Here is a 19,158-nt window from a genome sequence, read left to right on the forward strand (position 1 = left end):
CCTCTGAGCTCATCCCAGATTCTCCACATCCTTCCAGTGCGGTGTCCGGTACAGGATGCTGTGTCCAAGATGCAGGTGGACCAGCGAACAGTAGAGTGATTATCTGCTTCCTGTGGTTTTGACATTTTACTTTCACTGCCGAGGCAGATAACACACACCATCTAGCACCTATTTAGCCTGTCTGCGCATTTCCTGGGCTCATTTGCGCTGCCGGTTTGGTCCTATAAAACCTTACGCAGCCCAGGAGCACAGTACCTGATGTACCATCCCGCCTGGTCATCTTTTTGGCAGTGGGCCAAGACTCCTCCTCTGGTCTTGAATTGTCCTTGTTGACGCTTGTTCTGGCTCTAGCCACATGTGCACCAGTGGGCTGGAATCTTCTCTATTAGATGTGGTTTTCATAAAGCGTTTCTAAGGTTTTGACCTCTGTAGACCATCGGAAGAGTGTTGGCCATTGGGCAGGAGAGAAAGAAGGCAATGAAATTCCAGGAATGGCGTAATACTGGGCATCCTGGAGGGGTGATCCTGGGGGTGGGGACATGACCCAGCAGGCTTTTCCAACAAGATGTGCTCGAGTTCTCCCCAGATGGGTCCAGCACCTCCCAGCATCCCCACCTAGCATGGGAGTTGATGGGAACTGCAGTCTGAAATAGTTGACGCGCCCCATGCTGGGGAAGGCAGGGATGCGGCGCAATCCGCCGTAATCTGGGGCTGGAGCAAAGGAAGCGCCTCTTACGCGATGGGTGGATCCGGCCACCTGGGCAGTGCGACGGCCCCCAGTTGGATGGCCTGAAAGAGCGACTGGGCGAGAGAAGCACATGGCGCCTGCTGGTGCTCATGGCGCAGAGCTCAGTTGCCTGTGCGCTCCTGTGAATGGAGAACATGGGGGGGGGGCTGCTGGGCTCCTGTCCCGCTGGAGGGTCACCGTGTGAACAGGACGGGGCTGGGTGGCCCCGTGAGTTGGCCCAGCAGGACTTCCAAATCACGGGAAGTGGTAGTTCCTCTGTGCTCCTCACTAGTCAGGCCTCGCCTGGAGTCCTGTGTCCTGTTCTGGGCACCAAGATTTAAGAAAGATGCAGCTGAATTAGAAGGGGTCCAGTGGAGGGCAACAAAAACGATCCAGGGTCTGGAAACACTGTCCTGTGAGGAGAGACTGGGAGAACTGGGCACCTTCAGCCTTGAGAAGAGAGGACTGAGGGGGACATTCTTCTAGAGTCTAGAAGAACCTCAAAGGCTAAGAGGAAGGTCACGGTCTCTTCTTGCTGATGCCAGAGCGCAGGACACGGAGTAATTAATTCAAGCTGCAACAAGCCAGATTCAGGCGGGACATCAGGAAAAGCTTCCTCACTGCCAGAGCAATACGGCAGTGGAACAGCTGCCTGGAGTGGTGGTGGGCGCTTCCACACTGGAGGCATTCGAGGAGAAACTGGACAGCTCTCTGAGTGGGATGGTGTGAACTGGTGTCCTGCAACAGCAGGGGGTGGACTCGATGCCCTCCATGGCCCCTTCCAACTCTACTTTTCTGTGATCCTGTGACCCTCACCACCCTAGGCAGAAGCGCACCCCTGCACCAGAGATGGGGAGGGGGGGCAGGGGCAGAAGGGCAGGAGGGGCGGTGACACCGCTGGGCTCTGTCCAGCCTGGAAGGGATGACTTTTGCCCGAGGCTCTGGCAGGCGCTTGCTGTCGGTCGGTCAGCTTGCAATGCTCCTGTCCGTGCAACAGCTGCAACATGGTTTTTAAACTACGTCCTCCCAGCTGTGAGCAATTAGCCACTGATCCACCCGCTGGGCCCCCGGCAAGGGGGGCGTTAACCCTTCTCTGCGCCTCTGCTGGAATGATGGAGCGTTTGCTCTCGAACATGGATGGCTCCGTTTCCACTTGCTGCCTGAGCCGGGCAGAGTGGAGAGGTTTGGAGACGGTGCCCTGGATGTGGAATTGCACGGTGTTAGGAAACCCCAGAGCAGAGGGATCGGGCCAGGCGTATTTCCCCCAGCAAAACTTTTGCAGGCTCCATGATCCTGAGTGGGAAGCCACAGGACCCATGTTGTCGAAAGGGCCCCGATTTCCTGGCTGAGAGTCATTTGACAAGCTGTGGCTGCCAGATGCTCGGAAGAGAGAAACCTGATGTGCAGAGACATCAGCTGGTGCAACTTACTGACAGTTCGGTCAATTCTCTGATGACATTCTGTCGTGCCCCATAGCAGAAAATTAAAGCCAGGAAATTATGGGTGGTGGTGGGGAGGGTGATGTGGCTGTTTCGGGAACCTCGGAGGGGCCAGCTGGCACCCCAAGGAGGCTCCGTTTCCCCCCCCCCCCCAGAGCTGAGGTTTTGCACCTGACACAAAGTCTTGATGCACCCCTGGAAAGCCTGCTCCAGGCAACTGTTTCTCCCTCTTTCCTCAGAAACGTGAATGGCAGCGACAGACCACGGGGGAGCTCTGCCTGACTGACCTCCCCTGCCACTGAGGATGCTCTCGCTGCCTCTGCTCTTGCTCGCTGGCCTCTCGCGGTGCTCCAGCTCTGAAGTCAACCCTGGTAGGGAAGGCGGGCAGGGAAGGGAAGCGTGGGGTGGGCTGCCGAGGCGGGGTGGGAGGTGTGCTCTTCCGGCTCCCGGCAGCATCCTTGCTCCAGCGCCTCTGCCTCCTGAGCAAGGCTGCTTGGCTGCTTGGTCACAGCTGGAGTCCAGTTCTGTGAATGAGACTTAGAAGGCCAAAGACCAAGGGAAGGTCGGACTTCCTCTGGGTTCCGAAATGAGCTTTCTATGGCACTCCCGGGGCCACGCTCATGCAGGGCTGCAAACTCCTGAGCCAGAGTAAGCGGCAACCGTCGTGGTCTCCGACCCTCACTGCCCACCGGACTCTCTTGGCCATCCAGATTTAGGTCAAGGAGGGAAGGAAGCCGGGTGCTGCTCCAGGCTGGTGGAAGTCGACACGTCCTGCTTCCTGCCACTGGCCCCGCTCTTTCCAGCTGGCTGCGAGAGGCCGCGGGTGCGGTGTGTGTCCCGCGAGGCCTTTGGAGTCAGAGCACTGAGATCCAAAGGCCTCGTGTTCAGACCCCCCCCCCCGTGTTGCATTGCGGTCTTTGCACGAGTGACCTTGCCTTCCGTCTCTCCACTTTGCCTTGTGGGAAATGCACGTCTTCAGTTATTGGCTTGCTTTATTTGCAACATGCATTTATGAAGCCTTCTCAGAACAGATTCCAGAGCAGCAAATAAAAAGACCAAAAGTGTAACACAGGAGATGAAAAGGCAGTGCCATTTCCTTCTGCAAAATGGGTGTTTGACGCCTGCCATCCATCACAAGCCCCTTAATGCATGGGCAAGTCCTTTCCCCACGGCCACCATTTTTGGAGAGATTCCTCTCCCAGCGTTCCGTAGATGCAAAGCCAAAAAATTTGGGGGCCCAAGCTGCCTGCACCGGCATGACAAAGCCTTTGATAAGTGGTCTTTTGTCTTTCTGCCAATGCCAACATCCTGCCTGTCTCCTTTTCCAACCCTCTTCCCAAGCGATATGCCGATATCCTTTGGGGATGCACGAAGGGACAATCCGGGATGCGGATATCACTGCCTCCAGCCAGTGGTACGATTCGACGGGGCCGCAGTACGCTCGGTGAGCCGCACTCACAACGGGACATCGCTTGCTGGGACACTTTGCATGCTGCAGCACAGAATTCCGCCCACCCCCTTGGCAGCCTGGGAGAGCCAGGCCAGCCCAGGGGCACATGCGGAGCTGGGGACCCGGGGGAGCCGAGTTCTGGTCCCCACTTGGTCTCGAAGCTCCCTGGGGGACTTGGGGCCTGCCGTCTCCCCAGATGATATTGGGGGACCATCAGTTGCACCTTTATGAGGCTAAAGACCGCTCTGAATTTGGCTCAGAAATCGCCTGGGATTCACCACCTCTGGGGTCATGCCAGGCAATGCCCTCTGTTTGTCATGGAGCGGGAGACCTGGGACTGAATCCGAGGTTGAATCCAGCATTCCCGGCTTCCTCACGTTTTGCCAGCTTTTCTGCAACTCGTGTCTCCCTTTGGAAGGCTGAAGCAGTGCTCCTAAGGCTTGGCCATGGGCGGAAGCCCCTTCTTTAGGCTCCACCCACCTGGAAAGTTGTGCTTTAGCCCTTTCGCCTCTGGCCCCACCTCTTCCTCTTGAGCCACGCCCACTGCTGGGGTGAGGCTCCCGAGAGCCCCCCCGGAGCGGAGCTCGGCCCTCGGGCTCAAAGGTCCCACACCCCTGTTTGCCCGAGTTCCTTAGCCCGTTGGCTGTGCGCGTTCTGCCTGGAAGCGGGGCTGGTTTGCCCCCTCGTGGGCCTCACTCTCTCTTGCCTTCACCCAGGCTGCTGAGGGAGGAGGGCGACGGGGCCTGGTGCCCAGCTGGTCTCCTGCAGCCAGAGGACGTGCAGTTCCTCCAGATCGACCTGCACAAGCTCTATTTCATCACCCTGGTTGGCACCCAAGGGCGTCACGCCCGGGCCACGGGCAAGGAGTTCGCCCGTGCCTATCGGATCGACTACAGCCGCAACGGGGAGCGCTGGCTGTCTTGGAAGGACCGCCAGAATGGGCAGGTGGGTGAGCAGCGGCCAGCGCGTCGCTCCAGAGGGGATCGTGAGCCCCCACACAAACCTGCTGCAGTTCCTAGCCTCTGTGCAAGCGCCAGCCTCTGTTGCCCGTGCAGGCGGCCTTTCAGCGACGTTTGGCATCGGTCTTTGAGCCACGGTGCCGTGCGTCCGTCAGAGATGGCTCTACGGGCAGAGCTCTCACTGGGAGCACGTTGGTTGATGCCCTGATCTTCTGAGCAAACTTGGTGGAACGTTTCCAGTTCCCCCCCAGTTGAGCTGAATGACTGAGAAAGTGGCGGCGAGGGACGAGGTGGGCATGTCCGTGGTGGGGGGAGCAGCTGGCAACAGGACGACAACCTCCGTGGTCGCTCAGGGTCGGCTTCCGAGATGCACACAGCAGTTGTGGTGCTGGGCATGGATCCGGAGCATGCTGCCTGCAGGCCTAAGCGGGCCCATGGAAGCGCCACGTCAAGGGGCCTGGAGCCAGGGTGGGGCAGGTGGCGAGGCTTCTCCCAGCGGCACCTGAACCCTTTTCTCCCTGCTTGGAGAAGCATGAAATGCACGATATTCTGGGGTGGGGGTGAGGCCAGTGGCCGTGGCAGTGCCAAGAGAGGGCCAAGCAGGGCGAGTCGGCCTCCCTCTCATCACTAATATTGGTCCGGAGATTTTCTCTGCTCATTCGAGTTCAGCCCTAAAGGCATCCAGGTAATGACAAAGCGGTTGGAGTCGTGGGAATCTCCCAATCGCCCCACCTCTGCCGTCCTGGGTACCTCTAACGTACCTCTAACGTCTGCCAGACCCTTAAGGGACCAGATTCCCCCTCTGTTCCAGGTGATCCAAGGTAATGTGGACACGTATGACGTCGTCCTGAAAGATCTCCGCCCGCCGGTCATTGCCCGCTACATCCGAGTGATCCCCGTGACGGAGCAGCCCATGACGGTCTGCATGCGTGTGGAACTCTATGGTTGCGTTTGGTCTGGTAAGGATTACCCTCTCGGCAAGGCTCTGGGGAAGCCCGGGAACAAGACCTGGGTGCCTTCTTCTCTATGGCCCTGTGCAGAAGATCAGGCTGGCGGTCAGATCTGGCCCGCCTGGGATACCCGGAGGGCCACACCCCCTTCCACAAGCCCCGCCCTCCAGTCGCGGGGTGGCTTCCCGATCTGTGTGTGTGTGCACCACGCAAAAGACTAAATGCCCATCCTAAGGCTTTGTCAGAGAGATTTGGCAATTAGAAATGTAATAGGTGGTGGTGGTGGTGGTGGTGGTTCCTGGCAGGAAGAGGGTTAAAGCAAAAATAGGCTGGGACCTTTGGGACGCTGGCTCTGCCCTTTTTGCTTGTGGCCCCATCCTCCCCTGGAACGTGGCCCCCGGGAGCTCCTCCACATTTCACTCGCTCGAGCACCAGGAATGCTGCCCCTTCCCAAGGGAGGAGCCACTAGATTATTCTGCACTGTGCTTCAGCACCCCCTCTGGCCCAGGCGGGGCATTGCAGCTATCCACTCCACGGGAGGCAGGCCACATGAATGAAAGGCCAGTCCTGTCTGGCCGCTGGCTGGGATGCTCAGCATGGGCAAATCGTTGCCCGGGGATGGGCGGCCCGCCTGCCAGGAGGGGGAGCACCTCTGTGCGCACCTGCTTGCCGCGTGGTGGTCCGGGGTGGGTGGCGAGGGCGGGTTTTCTGGCTCAGGCTACAGGGGTGGGGCTCACCCTGCTGATGCTGAGCCGCCCTCTTTCCCAGATGGCTTGGAGTCCTACAGCATGCCGGGCGGGCAGATGATGCTTGCTCCCGGGCACCCCGTGGTCTACCTGAATGACTCGACCTACGATGGTTACCAGGAGCGCAAGTAAGAGGGGACCCAGGGTGGCCCCTTCCCTTCACCCCCCCCCCCCCGGCTCCTTCTCTACTTGATGCTTTTGCTGTTTCTGTCCCCCGGGCTTCCCAGATCGGTTTCCGTCTGCTCTAGGAGCTGCAAAGAAGGGGCATATTGATGGCGTGAGGCTTCCCCCCGCAGCGGTGCCTTGCTCTGTCGGACCTCGATCTCGAAGGGGCAGCGCAGGCCCTTTTGCCAGACATAAGACCCGCTCCCGGGGCAGATGAAACGTGTGCGGCCGGTCCGTCGCCTGGTCCCACACGGCGGCCTGTGTTTCCGGGCCGTCCTCGTGCGGGAGTAGCCGGGATGAGCTATTCCGCGGTCCTTCCTCGCGGGCCACAACCGCACGCTCTCTCGGCAGGTCCCTTCACGGAGGGCTGGGCCAGCTGGTGGACGGCGTCCTGGGCCTGGACGACTTCACCAAGAGCCACCAGTACCGCGTGTGGCCGGGCTACGACTACGTGGGCTGGAGGAACGACAGCTTCCGAGACGGGGGCGTGGAGATGGAGTTCCAGTTCGACCGGCAGAGGAACTTCTCCTCCATGAAGGTGGGGCCTCGCAGGGGGCGGGGGCCGTTCGCAGTGCCGCGTGGCCGCCCCGCGCGCTCGCCGCCCCGGCGGTCGCCCTGCGCCCCTCCTGCTCACGCCCCTCCCCCCGCCCCCAGGTCCATTGCAACAACATGTTTTCCAAGGGGGTCAAAATCTTCGAGAGGGTGGAGTGCCGCTTCAAGCCGTGGCTGATTGCCGAGTGGGAGCCAGAGCCCGTGGGCGTGGACACCGTCCTGGACGACAAGAACCCCAGCTCGCGGTTCGTGACCGTGCCGCTCCAGCAGCGCGTGGGCAAGGCCATCCTGTGCCGATTCTACTTCGCCGACACCTGGATGCTGATCAGCGAAGTCTCCTTCCAGTCCGGTAACGAGCTCCTGCCACCCTCCCAGGCGCTTCTGGGCAAGCCCGGAGAAGAGCGAGCACCGATGCATCAGCATTAGCGCTGCGTGTGTCTGTCCGCCTCCCCTTCCGCGTTGAGGCTGCGGAGCGCACGCACCTGGCACTTGGTCTGCATGCTCGGGAACTTCAGGAACGTGTCCTGCAGGGTTATTTCGGGTTTCAAAATTTTGAAATACATTAATTTTAATCGGGGTGTGTGGTTGAAGCCAGCAGTAGCATCTTCAGCCACAGGGGGCAGCACCTTGCATCCTGCATGACTTGAGGCGAGGCGAGCTTCGGCCGAGAGAGACTGGTGCGTCTGCTCTGCTCTCTCCTGCTGGTGTGGGGCAGCTTGCCCCTCTAGGGGAACGGGGTGGGCAGGTCCCTTCCTTGGGGGCGCTAGGGTCGCGCCACGCCAGGAGCTTTGCCTGGGGACACCAGCATCCACGGTTCCGCCCCCACGGGGCAGGGACGATGCACCCAGGGCTGCCAGTGATGGCTCAACCCTTCGGGGTTGTGGGCCACGAGCGCTTCCGACCTGTGCAGGGACAAGGCTGGCTGCCTGTGACTGTGTGATGGTCCCTCGGCCTCGTGGCCGAGTGGCGCTTACGAGGGAACGTTGCCCAGCCCTCTTCTGCCCAGTCTGCCACAGTGGTCCTGGATGCAGAGTTTCTCCGGCTGGGGGCTCACCACCCCATCTCGGGTTTGGTTCACGGTACTCTGCAGGCGGAGATGGTGACGAAACGTAGCTTCCTGTGTCCAATTTACCCTAACGCAGTGAACGTCCTGGGGGATTCCTCTGTCATGCCCGCAGCAGCCTGGGAAAACTTCATTTTTAAGGACAGCCGCCACAGCAGTGGTGCTTGGATCGGTTTCTTTCAAGACCCTAGCAGCGAAGCCCTTATTTTTGAAAGTTGCGTTCAGTCCCTTTGGGGTTTGTGCTTGTTGACTCTTGCTGGCTACGCCATTTTCCCTCTGTGCTTTTCTCTCGATTTGCTGTTGTCGTTTTATTGAGCAGACGTGTCCCTGTGGCTCAGTGCCATTCTGACCCTGTGGAAGGCTGGTGGTACACCTCCCTGGACGCCTTCCAGGTCAAAGAGCTGGGCACTGAAAGTTAAAGAACTATAAATGAAATAAAAAGAAGTATCCCTGCAGATGGCCTTTTTGGGAGCGCCTTGTGGCAGAGACCTTTGCCTTTGCCAGCTCAGTGGTTGGGGTGGCTAAGCTGCGATTGGGCATCGCCTCCCGGTCCCTCCTTCAAGTCTGCCCCAGGCTGAGTGATAGGCTGACGTGGTTCTTCTTGTTCCTCCAGAAGACATGGATTCCGTCGACCCTGTCGCGATCACCCTCGCCTCGGCCACCTCCTCTGCGATAGCCCCGTCGGAGGAAGCCAATGCCACGGATGGGGTGTGGGGTAAGGAGAAAATGGTGCCCCCCAGGCAAAATCTTCGCAAACGTGGCATGCAGGACCCCAAAGGGCCGAACGCCTGAATCAGCTCGAGCTTTTGGAGGGTCCCACGTGCCGCCTCGCCGCTCATTCTGACTCCTGTGCATGTTACCTCGTTAGCGCTGCTGAATGAAAATCCGTGCATTCTTTTAGGCACATTTCCTCAAACAGACACATTAATTGTGTGCACGTTCGGATAGCACAGGTTTCTGCGTCTACTTCTCAAGATGCATCTTTTCATGCACATTTTCAAACACATGCATTTTCTGAACATGCTTTTTGGGGTTCTGTGCATGGCTTGGAAACATGTGGACTTGGGTCACGGGCAGAGCTTGGGTTGGCGTCCAGTTGGGTACATTCGGCCCAAACTGAGCTGGATTTAAACTGCTGTTTCGATGTGCCGTCAAATCCTCTCCAAAATGCCCCGTCTTTGACAGCCCTGCTCCGTTCTTAGAAACCCGAGCTGTGACTTCCTGACAGGGGCTAATCCACCCCATCTCCTGCTTGGCCTTGCTTCTCTTCTTCGGCCTTCAACTTTCCTTAGCATGATGGTTGTCTCCTGGGCGTCCTTCCTTCTCAGATGTGTCCGAAGCACGGCAGCCTGGGTCCCCAGGGCCCGCTCAGTCCCCTTTCCAGCAACCCGCAGCATCCGCCAAGCTCTCCTCCTCCAGCACCATGCTTGGAATGCATCACTTGCATCTCCCTGTCAGCAGAGTTCAGCTGTGTGGCTCACAAGCACAACGCCTGGGGTGGCCACCCATTTGGATGGCTGGAAAAAGGGGTCGGAGTGCCTCCTGGAGGAGGCGAAGGCCGCGCTTCGAGTCTGGGTGGCCACGTGCCCCTCCCGCTTCAGTGTGCCTGTGTGCACCCGTTGCTGGGGAACATGGGTGGGAGAGTGCTCTTGCCCCCATGTTCTGCTGTTGGGATCTTGGGGGCAGCAGGTTGGCCCCGGCTCTTCCCATGTGCATTGGAGGCTGCCGCGGTGGCAGATCGGTGGACTGATCGAGGGCCGTCTCGCGAGCTTTGCAGGGACTCCCGTGGCACCTGCCAGGACCCCTGTGGTGGTGACCGAGCTCCCCTTGCAGGGACCACCCCCACCGTGCCTGCGACGAGCCCCGGGATCGCGCGCAAGGCAGAAGACTCCGGCACCTCTGGCCTGGTCGCGTCCCTCGTGGGCATCATCCTGCTGCTGCTGGTGATAATCATCGCCATCCTGGGGAAGCAGTACGCCCAGAAGCGGCTGGAGACGGTATGGTGCGTCCTGCCGCAGCCGGGAGCCCCGGGACCCCTCTAATCCATTCCTGATCGGCAGGCTGCCCACCCGGATCAAGGGCCGGGACGGTGCCCAGGATGAGCCACAAACAGCTGCGCTCTCCTGCCCGACTGGTTTTAGCCCACTCCCCTGGCAAACGGGGGCCAGCCTCCTCCGGCCAGGAACACGAGGCGCTCTGCCCGCAGGCGCGCGGTCCAGACAGACGCGCCAGGCAATGAACGTGCGATGGGGAGGAGAGACGGGGGGGCGCTTTCAGCTCTGCTGCCGGGATGGCCCTGGGATTCGCCTCGGCGCCACTGATGCAGCGCTGCCGGGCCACGGGCCACAACCCGAGGCCCAGGCCAGCTCCAGCCTGCCTGCGCTCGCCATCCCAGGGGGTGACCCATGCCCCAAATTCATCGGTAGTTTCCCAGGTTTTGCTCTCCACTCCCCAGTTCTTGCAGCCGGAAAGGTCCCCCCGAGACTTAATTAGTGGCGAGAAATCCTTCAAGCTCGACCTGGGCCTTTGGATGTTTCGGAGGGAGAAGGGGCTGCACCTCATTGTCCTCCTAGCAGGAAACTCACGCACTTTCCCATTCCCAAGGCTCCCCGGCGAATCCTGGAGGAGGACGCCACGGTGCGGCTCTCCTTCTACAGCTCCAGGGTCGTCAGTGGCCACACGCAGGTCCGCCAGACCAACCCCACCTACGAGAGGGTCTTCCCGTTGGACTTGCAATGCCACCAGCCCGTCACCCTCCTCCAGAAACTGCCGGAGCTCTCCCAGAGCGCGGAGGACTCGGGTAGGACCACAGCCGCGCGCTGGACGAGTGCTTGCTGGGGATTACGTGCGCAGAGCCAGCTGGAGCTGGGGTCAGGCTAGATGGCTCAGGAGGTCCCTTCTGACCCGCTTTTTCCCAATGTTTCTATAACATCCACGCTGGCGCATTTCAGAGGCGTATGGGTAGGGTTACACCCCCCTCCCCAGCAGACAGGGAGAAGCATAGATCTTCCCCGGACTTGCTACCTGACTTTATTTAATCAGCAACGCCAAGAGCCAGTGCAGCGCAGTGGCTCAGAGACTCGGGCGATCCGGGCTCCAGTCCCCACTCAGCCAGGGCGCTCCCTGGGTGGCTTTGGGCCAGGCACAGACTCTCACCCCAACCTACCTCACAGGGTTGTTGTTGTGGGAACAAGACAGAGAGGAGGAGAATGAAGCAAGCCGCTTTGAGTTCCTTGAGAGGAAAAAAGGCAGCGTAGAAACATAGCCAATAAATAATAAAATAAACTGCGTGTGTGAGCCACTTGCTCTCTTTGTGATGCGAACGTTTCCACTCCGGGAGGAGCCCTTGAGATTCCTTGCACCGTTTACTGGCGGTGTTGAACCACCGGTCGCAATATGGGCCCCGGGAGGCTCCCCGCAGGCTGCACGCCCTCTCTTCGACCTCCCCCGTCCCCGCCGGGCGGTGGTTCTGTGGCTGCCCAGACTATCCTGAGAAGCCATAGGATTGCACCCCGAGAACTTTAATGGGCTGGCCTTTGGGGCCACACAGCTTTTGCTTCTCACTCTCCAGCCATCAGAATGCAGCCTCCGTGAGCATTTCCAAAACTGAATTCAACCTTTGGGCCGAATGAGCATAAACAAAATACTCTGACTGGCTGCCTGCATCCACTGTTGAGATGAGGAACAATCTCTATAGAGCAACTCAAATGCTGTTACATAGATTTGCTGATTCTGCAGTCAGTTTTATGATATGTTGGAACCTGCTTGAAGTGATCGGATATATTTATATGCCACTTTTCCAGCTGTCTGAAAAAGCAGTCTATAAATCTATCACATTGCTTCAGAACTCTCGCTGCATGGATATTTGCCCGCAGCAACTTCCCTTTTGCTTTTCACTTCTTCTGACACTGTTTTCCTACTTTCCAGCCTGCAGTGGCGATTACGCCGAGCCGGATGTCACCAAGTGCACCCCGCACCAAGGATTCCAGAACAACGTCCCGCACTACGCCGAGACGGACATTGTCAGCCTGCAGGGCGTGACGGGCAACAACACGTACGCTGTCCCGGCCATCACGGTGGACTCGCTGACCAAGAAAGACATCTCAGTGGCCGAGTTCCCACGGCGGCAGCTGCGGCTGAAGGAGAAGCTGGGCGAGGGGCAGTTTGGGGAGGTGGGTCCACCGATGATCCTCAGGGAAGCTGGCAGGATTCCCAGGCAGGCCGATGGGCTTCAAGCCGGGGTTGAGGGGCAGAGCAGGGCCTGGGTGCAGAAGGGCCTAGGGCTGATCCTCAGCTCAGTGGGTCCCCCCGACTGAGTCCAGGCTTGGCACGCTCAGGCACCTGCCGGGGCTGCTTTTGCTCCAGGGCCTCCCTGCCCGCGTGGCTCCCCCTTGGCTTGCTTGCCAGGCTGGGAGCAGGAAGCTGCGGGGCCCCCTGGCCCTGACCCTCGCCCCTGGGTCAGAGGGAGGGGCAGGCATGCAGCCAGACTCCAGCCACGCACAGGGGGAGCAACTCCAGGGAAGGCCCACCAGAGCCCCCCTGGGTCCAGACTCCTCGGGAGGGGACCGACCACACTGTCCCCTGGACCCGGACACACTGCCGAAGACCCTGATGTTGTTACAGAGCTCAGGGGTCTTCTCCTTTCCCTTCACACATTTCAAATGCCAGAAAGATGACACTCCCTTTGGCTAAAGCATTACCAGAAAAACTGGTGTCTTGTAAGAATCGTCGTCGTCTCTCGGTGGCAGGTCCCTTCCTGCGACGTTGCGCCAGCTCGGCTTGCTCTGAAAGCAAGAATCTCGCTGAATCAGGGCAGGCCCGTTTATCTTGCGGGTGCAACATGACGGGCCAGAGGCCTGCCGGGCTGCTTCCCCTGCGCAGGGCAGGGGATCGCAGGCCTCAGGGCTTCCTGCTGCTCCTCCCCTCCCTCTTCAGAGTGGCAGGCCTTGCCATGGGCCAGGTGAGCACCGAGGTTTCTGATCTTCCTTCCAGCCCCACTGCCATCCCTCCTCCTCTGGAGTTGCCACACCGAAAGGGCACACGGCGGAGCTTTCCGTGGTGGCCTGGACCAGGAGCAGGTCTTCAATCCGACCTTCTCCCGGGTCTGAGCTTTGTTGAGAGGCTGTTGGATTGCTCTTTCAGCTAAAATGCCTAAAGCCAAGGCCAGTTGCAGGCTTGCTCCAGGAATTAAGATAGAGGGGAATGTTCTGGCAGCACCGCAAGAACCAGGCAGTGAGGTATCTGCACAGCGTGGGTTTTCTTCCACCGCACCCACACCCAGATCAGACCTGGAGGGGAACGTCTGGGGGTGACGGGCCTTGCCAGAAGGCTTCCACGCCGGCCCCACTGCTCTGCCCACGCGGGTGCCCCTCTTCTCCTGAACTGCCTGACTGGCCTCTGCGTGGGCCGGCTTTTCCCTTGCTAGGTGCACCTCTGCGAAGCTGACGGGCTCCTCGAGTTCCTGGGGCGCGTCTCCCCAGAAGCCTCCAGCCGGGCTGTGCTCGTGGCGGTGAAGATGCTGCGGGCCAACGTCACCAAGACGGCCAGGTGAGTGCCGGTCGGTCACTGCCGCGCTTCTCCCGACCTTTGCACAAGGCTTGCAAAAGCTGCATGGAACCCGGGGGAAACGCTGCCCTTTCCTCGCACTGAGATGCGGCGTGGCTAAATTTAGTGCAGGAGTTGCAACTGGCCTGGAGTCGCTTTTATCCGGGGACAGTTATAGAAACAGAGAACCAGAGTGAGCTGGAAGGGGCCTCCCGGGCCATCTAGTCTGACCCCCGGCTCCAGCCGGCTCTGCTCACGACATGCCCACCATGTGGACGTCCAGCCTATCCTTGAACACCCGCACCGGTGGGGCCTCAACGACCTCTCGTGGAAGCCCATTCCACACCCTCAGGGTCCTGACTGTCAGGAAGTGCTTCCTGGCATCCAACTGGAACCTTGGCTCCCTGAGCTTGGCTCTGTTGGAGCGCGTCCTGCCTTCCTCTGCAGGGGAGAACAGGTCTCTGCCCACCTGTGTGTGACGCCCCCTCACATACCTGCATGTCGCCAACAGAGCCCCTCCGAGTCGCCGCCTCTCCAGGCTTTATCTCGACAAAAGACTGTTGCGTGTGCTCCGTGTGGAGCCGGCCTGTAATGCAAAAGGCGGCAGCCACAACTGGGCGCAGGGCATCCCGAGCGCGTCGCTCCAGGGCAGGTGGAAGGCTGCTCCGGAAGACTTATGTCCGTGTCCCTCTGCCCTCCCAAGGAACGATTTTCTCAAGGAGATCAAGATCATGTCCCGGCTCAAGGACCCGAACATCATCCGCCTGCTGGGCGTGTGCGTGCGGGACGACCCGCTGTGCATGATCACCGAGTACATGGAGCACGGGGACCTGCACCAGTTCCTGCTCCAGCGGCAGAGCCGGAGCACCCTCACGCTGGCCAACCACATTCCCTGCGTCAGGTGACTGGGCGGGGGGGCGAAGGGGGAGCGGCCGTGCAGCGGCCTCTCTGCCCGCCCTGGCTGGGCCGGGCCCGGGGCCTGAGCTGCGGCAGACCCGCCTCTGTCCGCCTGGGGGCAGGATGCGGGGCTGGCGCTGGCCACCCGGCCAGCTCGAGGGGAGGCCCGCGGGGGCCTTCCCCAGCCCCAGGACCGCACTGCGGCCGCCCTCCACTCGCGAGGAAGGCGTGCGCAGCGAGGGGTCCCTCAGTGGCCTCTCCGAGGGACACAGCTCCGCTCTTTGTGTATGCATTGGTCACATCTGTATGCCCCTCCACGGCTGAAGGCTCTCTGGGCAGCTCACGGTGCGATAAAAATATATTTAAAATGCAGATGAAAATAAATAAGAAGAAACTAAGCTGTAAAACATAGTAAAATTAAAATGCAATATAAATACAACCGTAGAAATAGGAAACAGGAGGAAAATAAACGCAATGTGATCCATAACAATAACCAACGAAACAGTAAACCAGCAGCGAAACAATAACCCAATCTAAAATCAGGTACTAAATTAAAAAGGCTTGACTTGGCATTGAAAGCAAGATAAAACGGGAGACCTTCTCGGTTAGCAGATTTGGGGCACTCAGGCCAGCCCCTTCGTCGGGGCATCTCGACTCTCACGCAGGGAGGGTTTGCACGGGCCGGAGCGCGGCTGTGGGGGCATCGGCGTCCGTACACAGCCCACCCCCTCTGTGCTCATTGTCATTTACATGTGCACCATGTGACTCGCTCTGGGAGCAGCATCTGCCTTTCCTTTGCCCAGGAAATAGGTTGGGTGCATAGCATGAGCTGATCTGAGAGGCAGCATGGCACAGTGGTGAGAGTGCTTGACCTGAGTTCTAATCCCTTCTCAAGCCAGAGAGCCCACTGGGTGGCTTTGGGCCAGTCCCTGATGCTCAGCCTAGCCTACCTTGCAGGACTGTTGTGAGGATAAGATGGAGAGGAGGATGGCCAGGTAAACTACCTTGGGTTCCTCACAAAAGGAGGCTGGGCCATATATGTGTGTGTGTATGTGTACATACTATATGTAATAATTAAAAATAAATGCACAGACCTGCCCGCTGAGCCGAGCATGGCCCTGGCTGGGTCCCGGGATGCTCGCTTGCTCACCTGCAGCCTCTGCCTCCTCAGCTGCCTCCACCTCCTCCTCATGGCCACCCAGATCGCCTCTGGGATGAAGTACCTGGCCTCGCTGAACTTCGTGCACCGGGACCTGGCCACCCGCAACTGCCTCGTCGGGCACAATTACACCATCAAGATCGCCGACTTCGGCATGAGCAGGAACCTTTACAGTGGCGACTACTACCGGATCCAGGGCAGGGCCGTGCTGCCGATCCGCTGGATGGCCTGGGAGAGCATCCTCCTGGTAAGAGGGCAGTGCGGGCTGGGCAGAGTGCGGCGGGTTGGGGGAGTGCCTCTGGGCGAGGCAGGGCGCGCAGAGCCCTGCCTGATGGGCTACGGTCAGCCTCCAGTCCTGGGGCACTCTGCGCCCACGTTCCCACGCTTCGTTAGCAGTGCCCGTCAGTGGGTGGCTGGCAGGCGATTCCGGGAGCTGCTTGCTGATGCAATCCGTGTCGTTATTAGAGCTCACACCTCGTCCTGCCAGTTGCAACCCTTGAGGGGCACAAAAGCCGGAGCCCCCCGGGCGGGTGGCTGGGCAAAGGGGGCAAGAGGAGCAGAAGGGGCCGTGGCCACCCTTCCTGGACACCCCAGAAGGAGCGGATCAGGCGTGGGCCCGAGGCTCTCTAGCAGGAGGGCGACAGCCCCCGCAAAGAACCACAGTGGCTTCAGTCTCGGCGCGGCTTCTATCCCGTGCCCGGCTTCTCCCTCCCCGCAGGGAAAGTTCACCACGGCCAGCGACGTGTGGGCCTTCGGCGTGACGCTGTGGGAGATGTTCACACTCTGCAAGGAGCAGCCGTACAGCTGGCTTTCCGACGAGCAAGTGATCGAGAACACGGGGGAGTTCTTCCGGGACCAGGGCCGGCAGGTACGGGCACCTGCGGGCCGTCTTCGCCATGGCTCTTGGTGAGAGGGGCCGGGGCAGCTGGACGGGACAGGCAGGCAGGTCCCCCTTCCCCCGTGTGCCCGCTGTGCGCAGGCCCTTGCTCGGCCTCGGCTGCAACCGGGGACCGTGATCCGCCAAAGCCTGGGATCTCCTGAGCTGCCAAGGAACGCGGGAAGCACACGTCTGCCCCTCTTGTGCTGAGCACAGTGTGCCGCGCCTGTTCGCTGCCCCCAATTTCGAGCAGGGCCCTCGCCAGAGAAGTGCTGCACGGCTCAGCCGGCCCTCTCTGGGCTCTTCCGACTATTTTGTGTTATTTCCTTGGAACGGTTCTGTCCTGCTGGTCAGAAAAACCCCTCCCATTGCAGCCAGTGATTTTGTGCTGGCAACACAGCAGGGCTGGCTGCTGAGGTTCCCCCCTGAGGTTTGCCCGGGGGTCTGTCCAGAACAAAAGACAGCCACGGCAGAGCCCCCGATGCGGAAATCCATTCTGCCTGCTCCTCACACGTCTTTCTCGTGGGGTTCAAGGACCTGGCTCTTTGCATCTTCTTCCATGGACTGATAGACGACTAGCCCAGGGTTTTTAAACATTATCTTAATTTGTGGTTGATGTTTTAAAATTGCTACAGTGTTTTTGATGGTATGTTTTTTGTTTGTTAGGGGATGTTCTTTTGCTGATTTTGTATTTCTCTATCTTAGAAAAATATATAAAGGATATTCTGTATCAAAAGCTTGCAAACTTGCTCTCCAAAATATGTTGGATTACTTTATACGTTTCCTAAATGCGCCAGTTAGCCTAATTCTCTGACCGTTCCAATGCATTGCCGTGTTTTTCCCAGGGCCAGATTTAAATGCTGCCTTTCAGCAATTTTGAAAGAGTGATATCAGCCATATGAACATGACATATACCCATGTGGTGATACAATAATGTATGAATGCATTTTATTTCTGCGCTGCCTATAGGCAAAGCCCTCCAGGCAGGGTCTTTTTTCAAGTGTTGCTCTCTCAGTGAAAAATGCAGTGCTAAGGTTTAGTCCGCCTACGAGGCGATGGTGGTGGTATCTGGAATATTTTCTGGATGACGTAAATCAGTCGACATCAAAGGTGGTAGTATAAAGACTGAGCTGCAAAGGAATGTGTAAACATGGACAAAAACTTCCAGCCGACTCCAGCTTCCAGCCGACTCCAGCCATCAGTGCTTCAGAAATGCCTCACTAATCTCATTTTGCTTTACCTGCCCGCAGGTGTACCTGTCTCAGCCACCCCTGTGCCCAAACCCTGTTTTCGCCCTGATGATGAACTGCTGGAGCCGAGACATCAAAGACCGCCCTGCGTTTGAGGCCATCCATCTGTTTCTGGTGGAGCAAATGGATGGGAGCATCTGACCCGCACCTGACCTGCCAAAGAGCGCGAGAGACACAGTACAAAGAGCAGGACCTTCCTCCCTTGCTGCAGCGGATTTGGCTGAACCGTGGAAGCAACCCTGAAGTTGCTGTGGGTTGGAATTCCTTCAGACGTGGCGCCTGGGGCCCTTTTCTCAGCGTGACGTGCCAGTGTGCACGGCCGGCCGTGGCCCAGGCGGCTTCCTGATTGCGCTCAGAATCCACTTTCTGTGACTTCTGCTCTCGGGAGGCCTTGGCAGCAACTGCTCCCTCCGTCAGCCATGATCAAGAAACCCCAGGGCCAAGAAATCACCATCTCATGGCATTGTTTGCTTCTACCCTGGAAATACCCAGAGGGCTCTTTGCCCTGGCCGCACCTCCTCCTCTTCCTCCTCCACAAAGGTGAAAACTGCCCACTATTCTAAACAGAAATTATGGCTGGGGGAATAAATATCACACCTATCAGGAAAATCTCAGTTCTTTGGACGTGTGTTGATCCTGGGAAAGCCACGCTTGGTGCGACTTGAAGGAAAAGCCATGCTTGGTGCACCTTGAAGGAAAAGCCTCGCTTGGTGCATCTTGAAGGAAAAGCCACGCTTGGTGTATCTTGAAGGAAAAGCCATGCTTGGTGCATCTTGAAGGAAAAGCCTCGCTTGGTGCATCTTGAAGGAAAAGCCCCGCTTGGTGTATCTTGAAGGAAAAGCCACGCTTGGTGTATCCTGATGGAAACCACAGGAAGAGTGGAGGATAAGGCAAGGGAAGCGCCCTTTGCAACCTGACCACCGAAAACCCTACTGCAAGGCTGGGCCCTCTGGACCGGGAGGGGGCAGCTGGATTCCCTGTTTGCAGGGGGAGGGGGCATGGGTGAATTCCTCCACACTGGATTTTGTATTTCTTTTAACAAGCGAAGAATGTTAATAGCCATAGGAGGATCACGGGGGTTGGGGGGGGTCTCTTGTAGCGGAAAATAGTTGATCATGTTACTACTGTTATAATAACGATGAAGTGCTGTTGCTGTGAACCTGTAGCCAAAACGGACTGACGTGCAAATCACTCTGTAGCCGCATCCCACTTTAAAAAGATGCCAAAGAGGAAGTGGAAATCAGAATTTGAGCCTCTCTGCGCATGCTCAGAGAAAAGTCCGGTACTTCCCGGCATGTTCCAACCTTCATGGGATGCTTTCCCATCTAAGCATGCATAGCATCGCGCCTCAGCAACTGGGTTTTGACACAGTCCCTCCTC

At 58.6% G+C, this 19,158-nt stretch overlaps 1 protein-coding gene across 1 annotated transcript; it reads left to right on the top strand.

Annotated features, from left to right (window-relative positions):
* Positions 1-2,470: 2,470 nt before the first annotated feature.
* On the top strand, positions 2,471-18,387 carry LOC123035212 (discoidin domain-containing receptor 2-like). The gene is made up of 16 exons (XM_044453184.1): positions 2,471-2,537; positions 3,508-3,610; positions 4,333-4,561; positions 5,387-5,534; positions 6,294-6,399; positions 6,788-6,974; positions 7,091-7,337; positions 8,665-8,766; positions 9,885-10,048; positions 10,656-10,851; positions 11,979-12,223; positions 13,477-13,598; positions 14,299-14,496; positions 15,664-15,898; positions 16,370-16,519; positions 17,779-18,387. The coding sequence occupies exons 1-16, from the start codon at positions 2,471-2,473 to the stop codon at positions 17,917-17,919; spliced, it is 2,640 nt and encodes an 879-aa protein (XP_044309119.1). The 3' UTR covers positions 17,920-18,387.
* Positions 18,388-19,158: the final 771 nt, after the last annotated feature.

The sequence above is a fragment of the Varanus komodoensis genome, unplaced genomic scaffold, assembly GCF_004798865.1.
Source record: "Varanus komodoensis strain SLA01 unplaced genomic scaffold, ASM479886v1 scaffold77, whole genome shotgun sequence".
NCBI classification, from domain to species: Eukaryota; Metazoa; Chordata; class Lepidosauria; order Squamata; family Varanidae; genus Varanus; species Varanus komodoensis.

Coding starts and splice junctions, on each gene's coding strand:
- LOC123035212 (XM_044453184.1), top strand. CDS start 2,471: ATGCTCTCGCTGCCTCTGCTCTTGCTCGCTGGCCTCTCGCGGTGCTCC. Junction 13,599..14,298: donor AACGTCACCAAGACGGCCAG/GTGAGTGCCGGT, acceptor TGCCCTCCCAAG/GAACGATTTTCTCAAGGAGA. Junction 16,520..17,778: donor TCCGGGACCAGGGCCGGCAG/GTACGGGCACCT, acceptor ACCTGCCCGCAG/GTGTACCTGTCTCAGCCACC.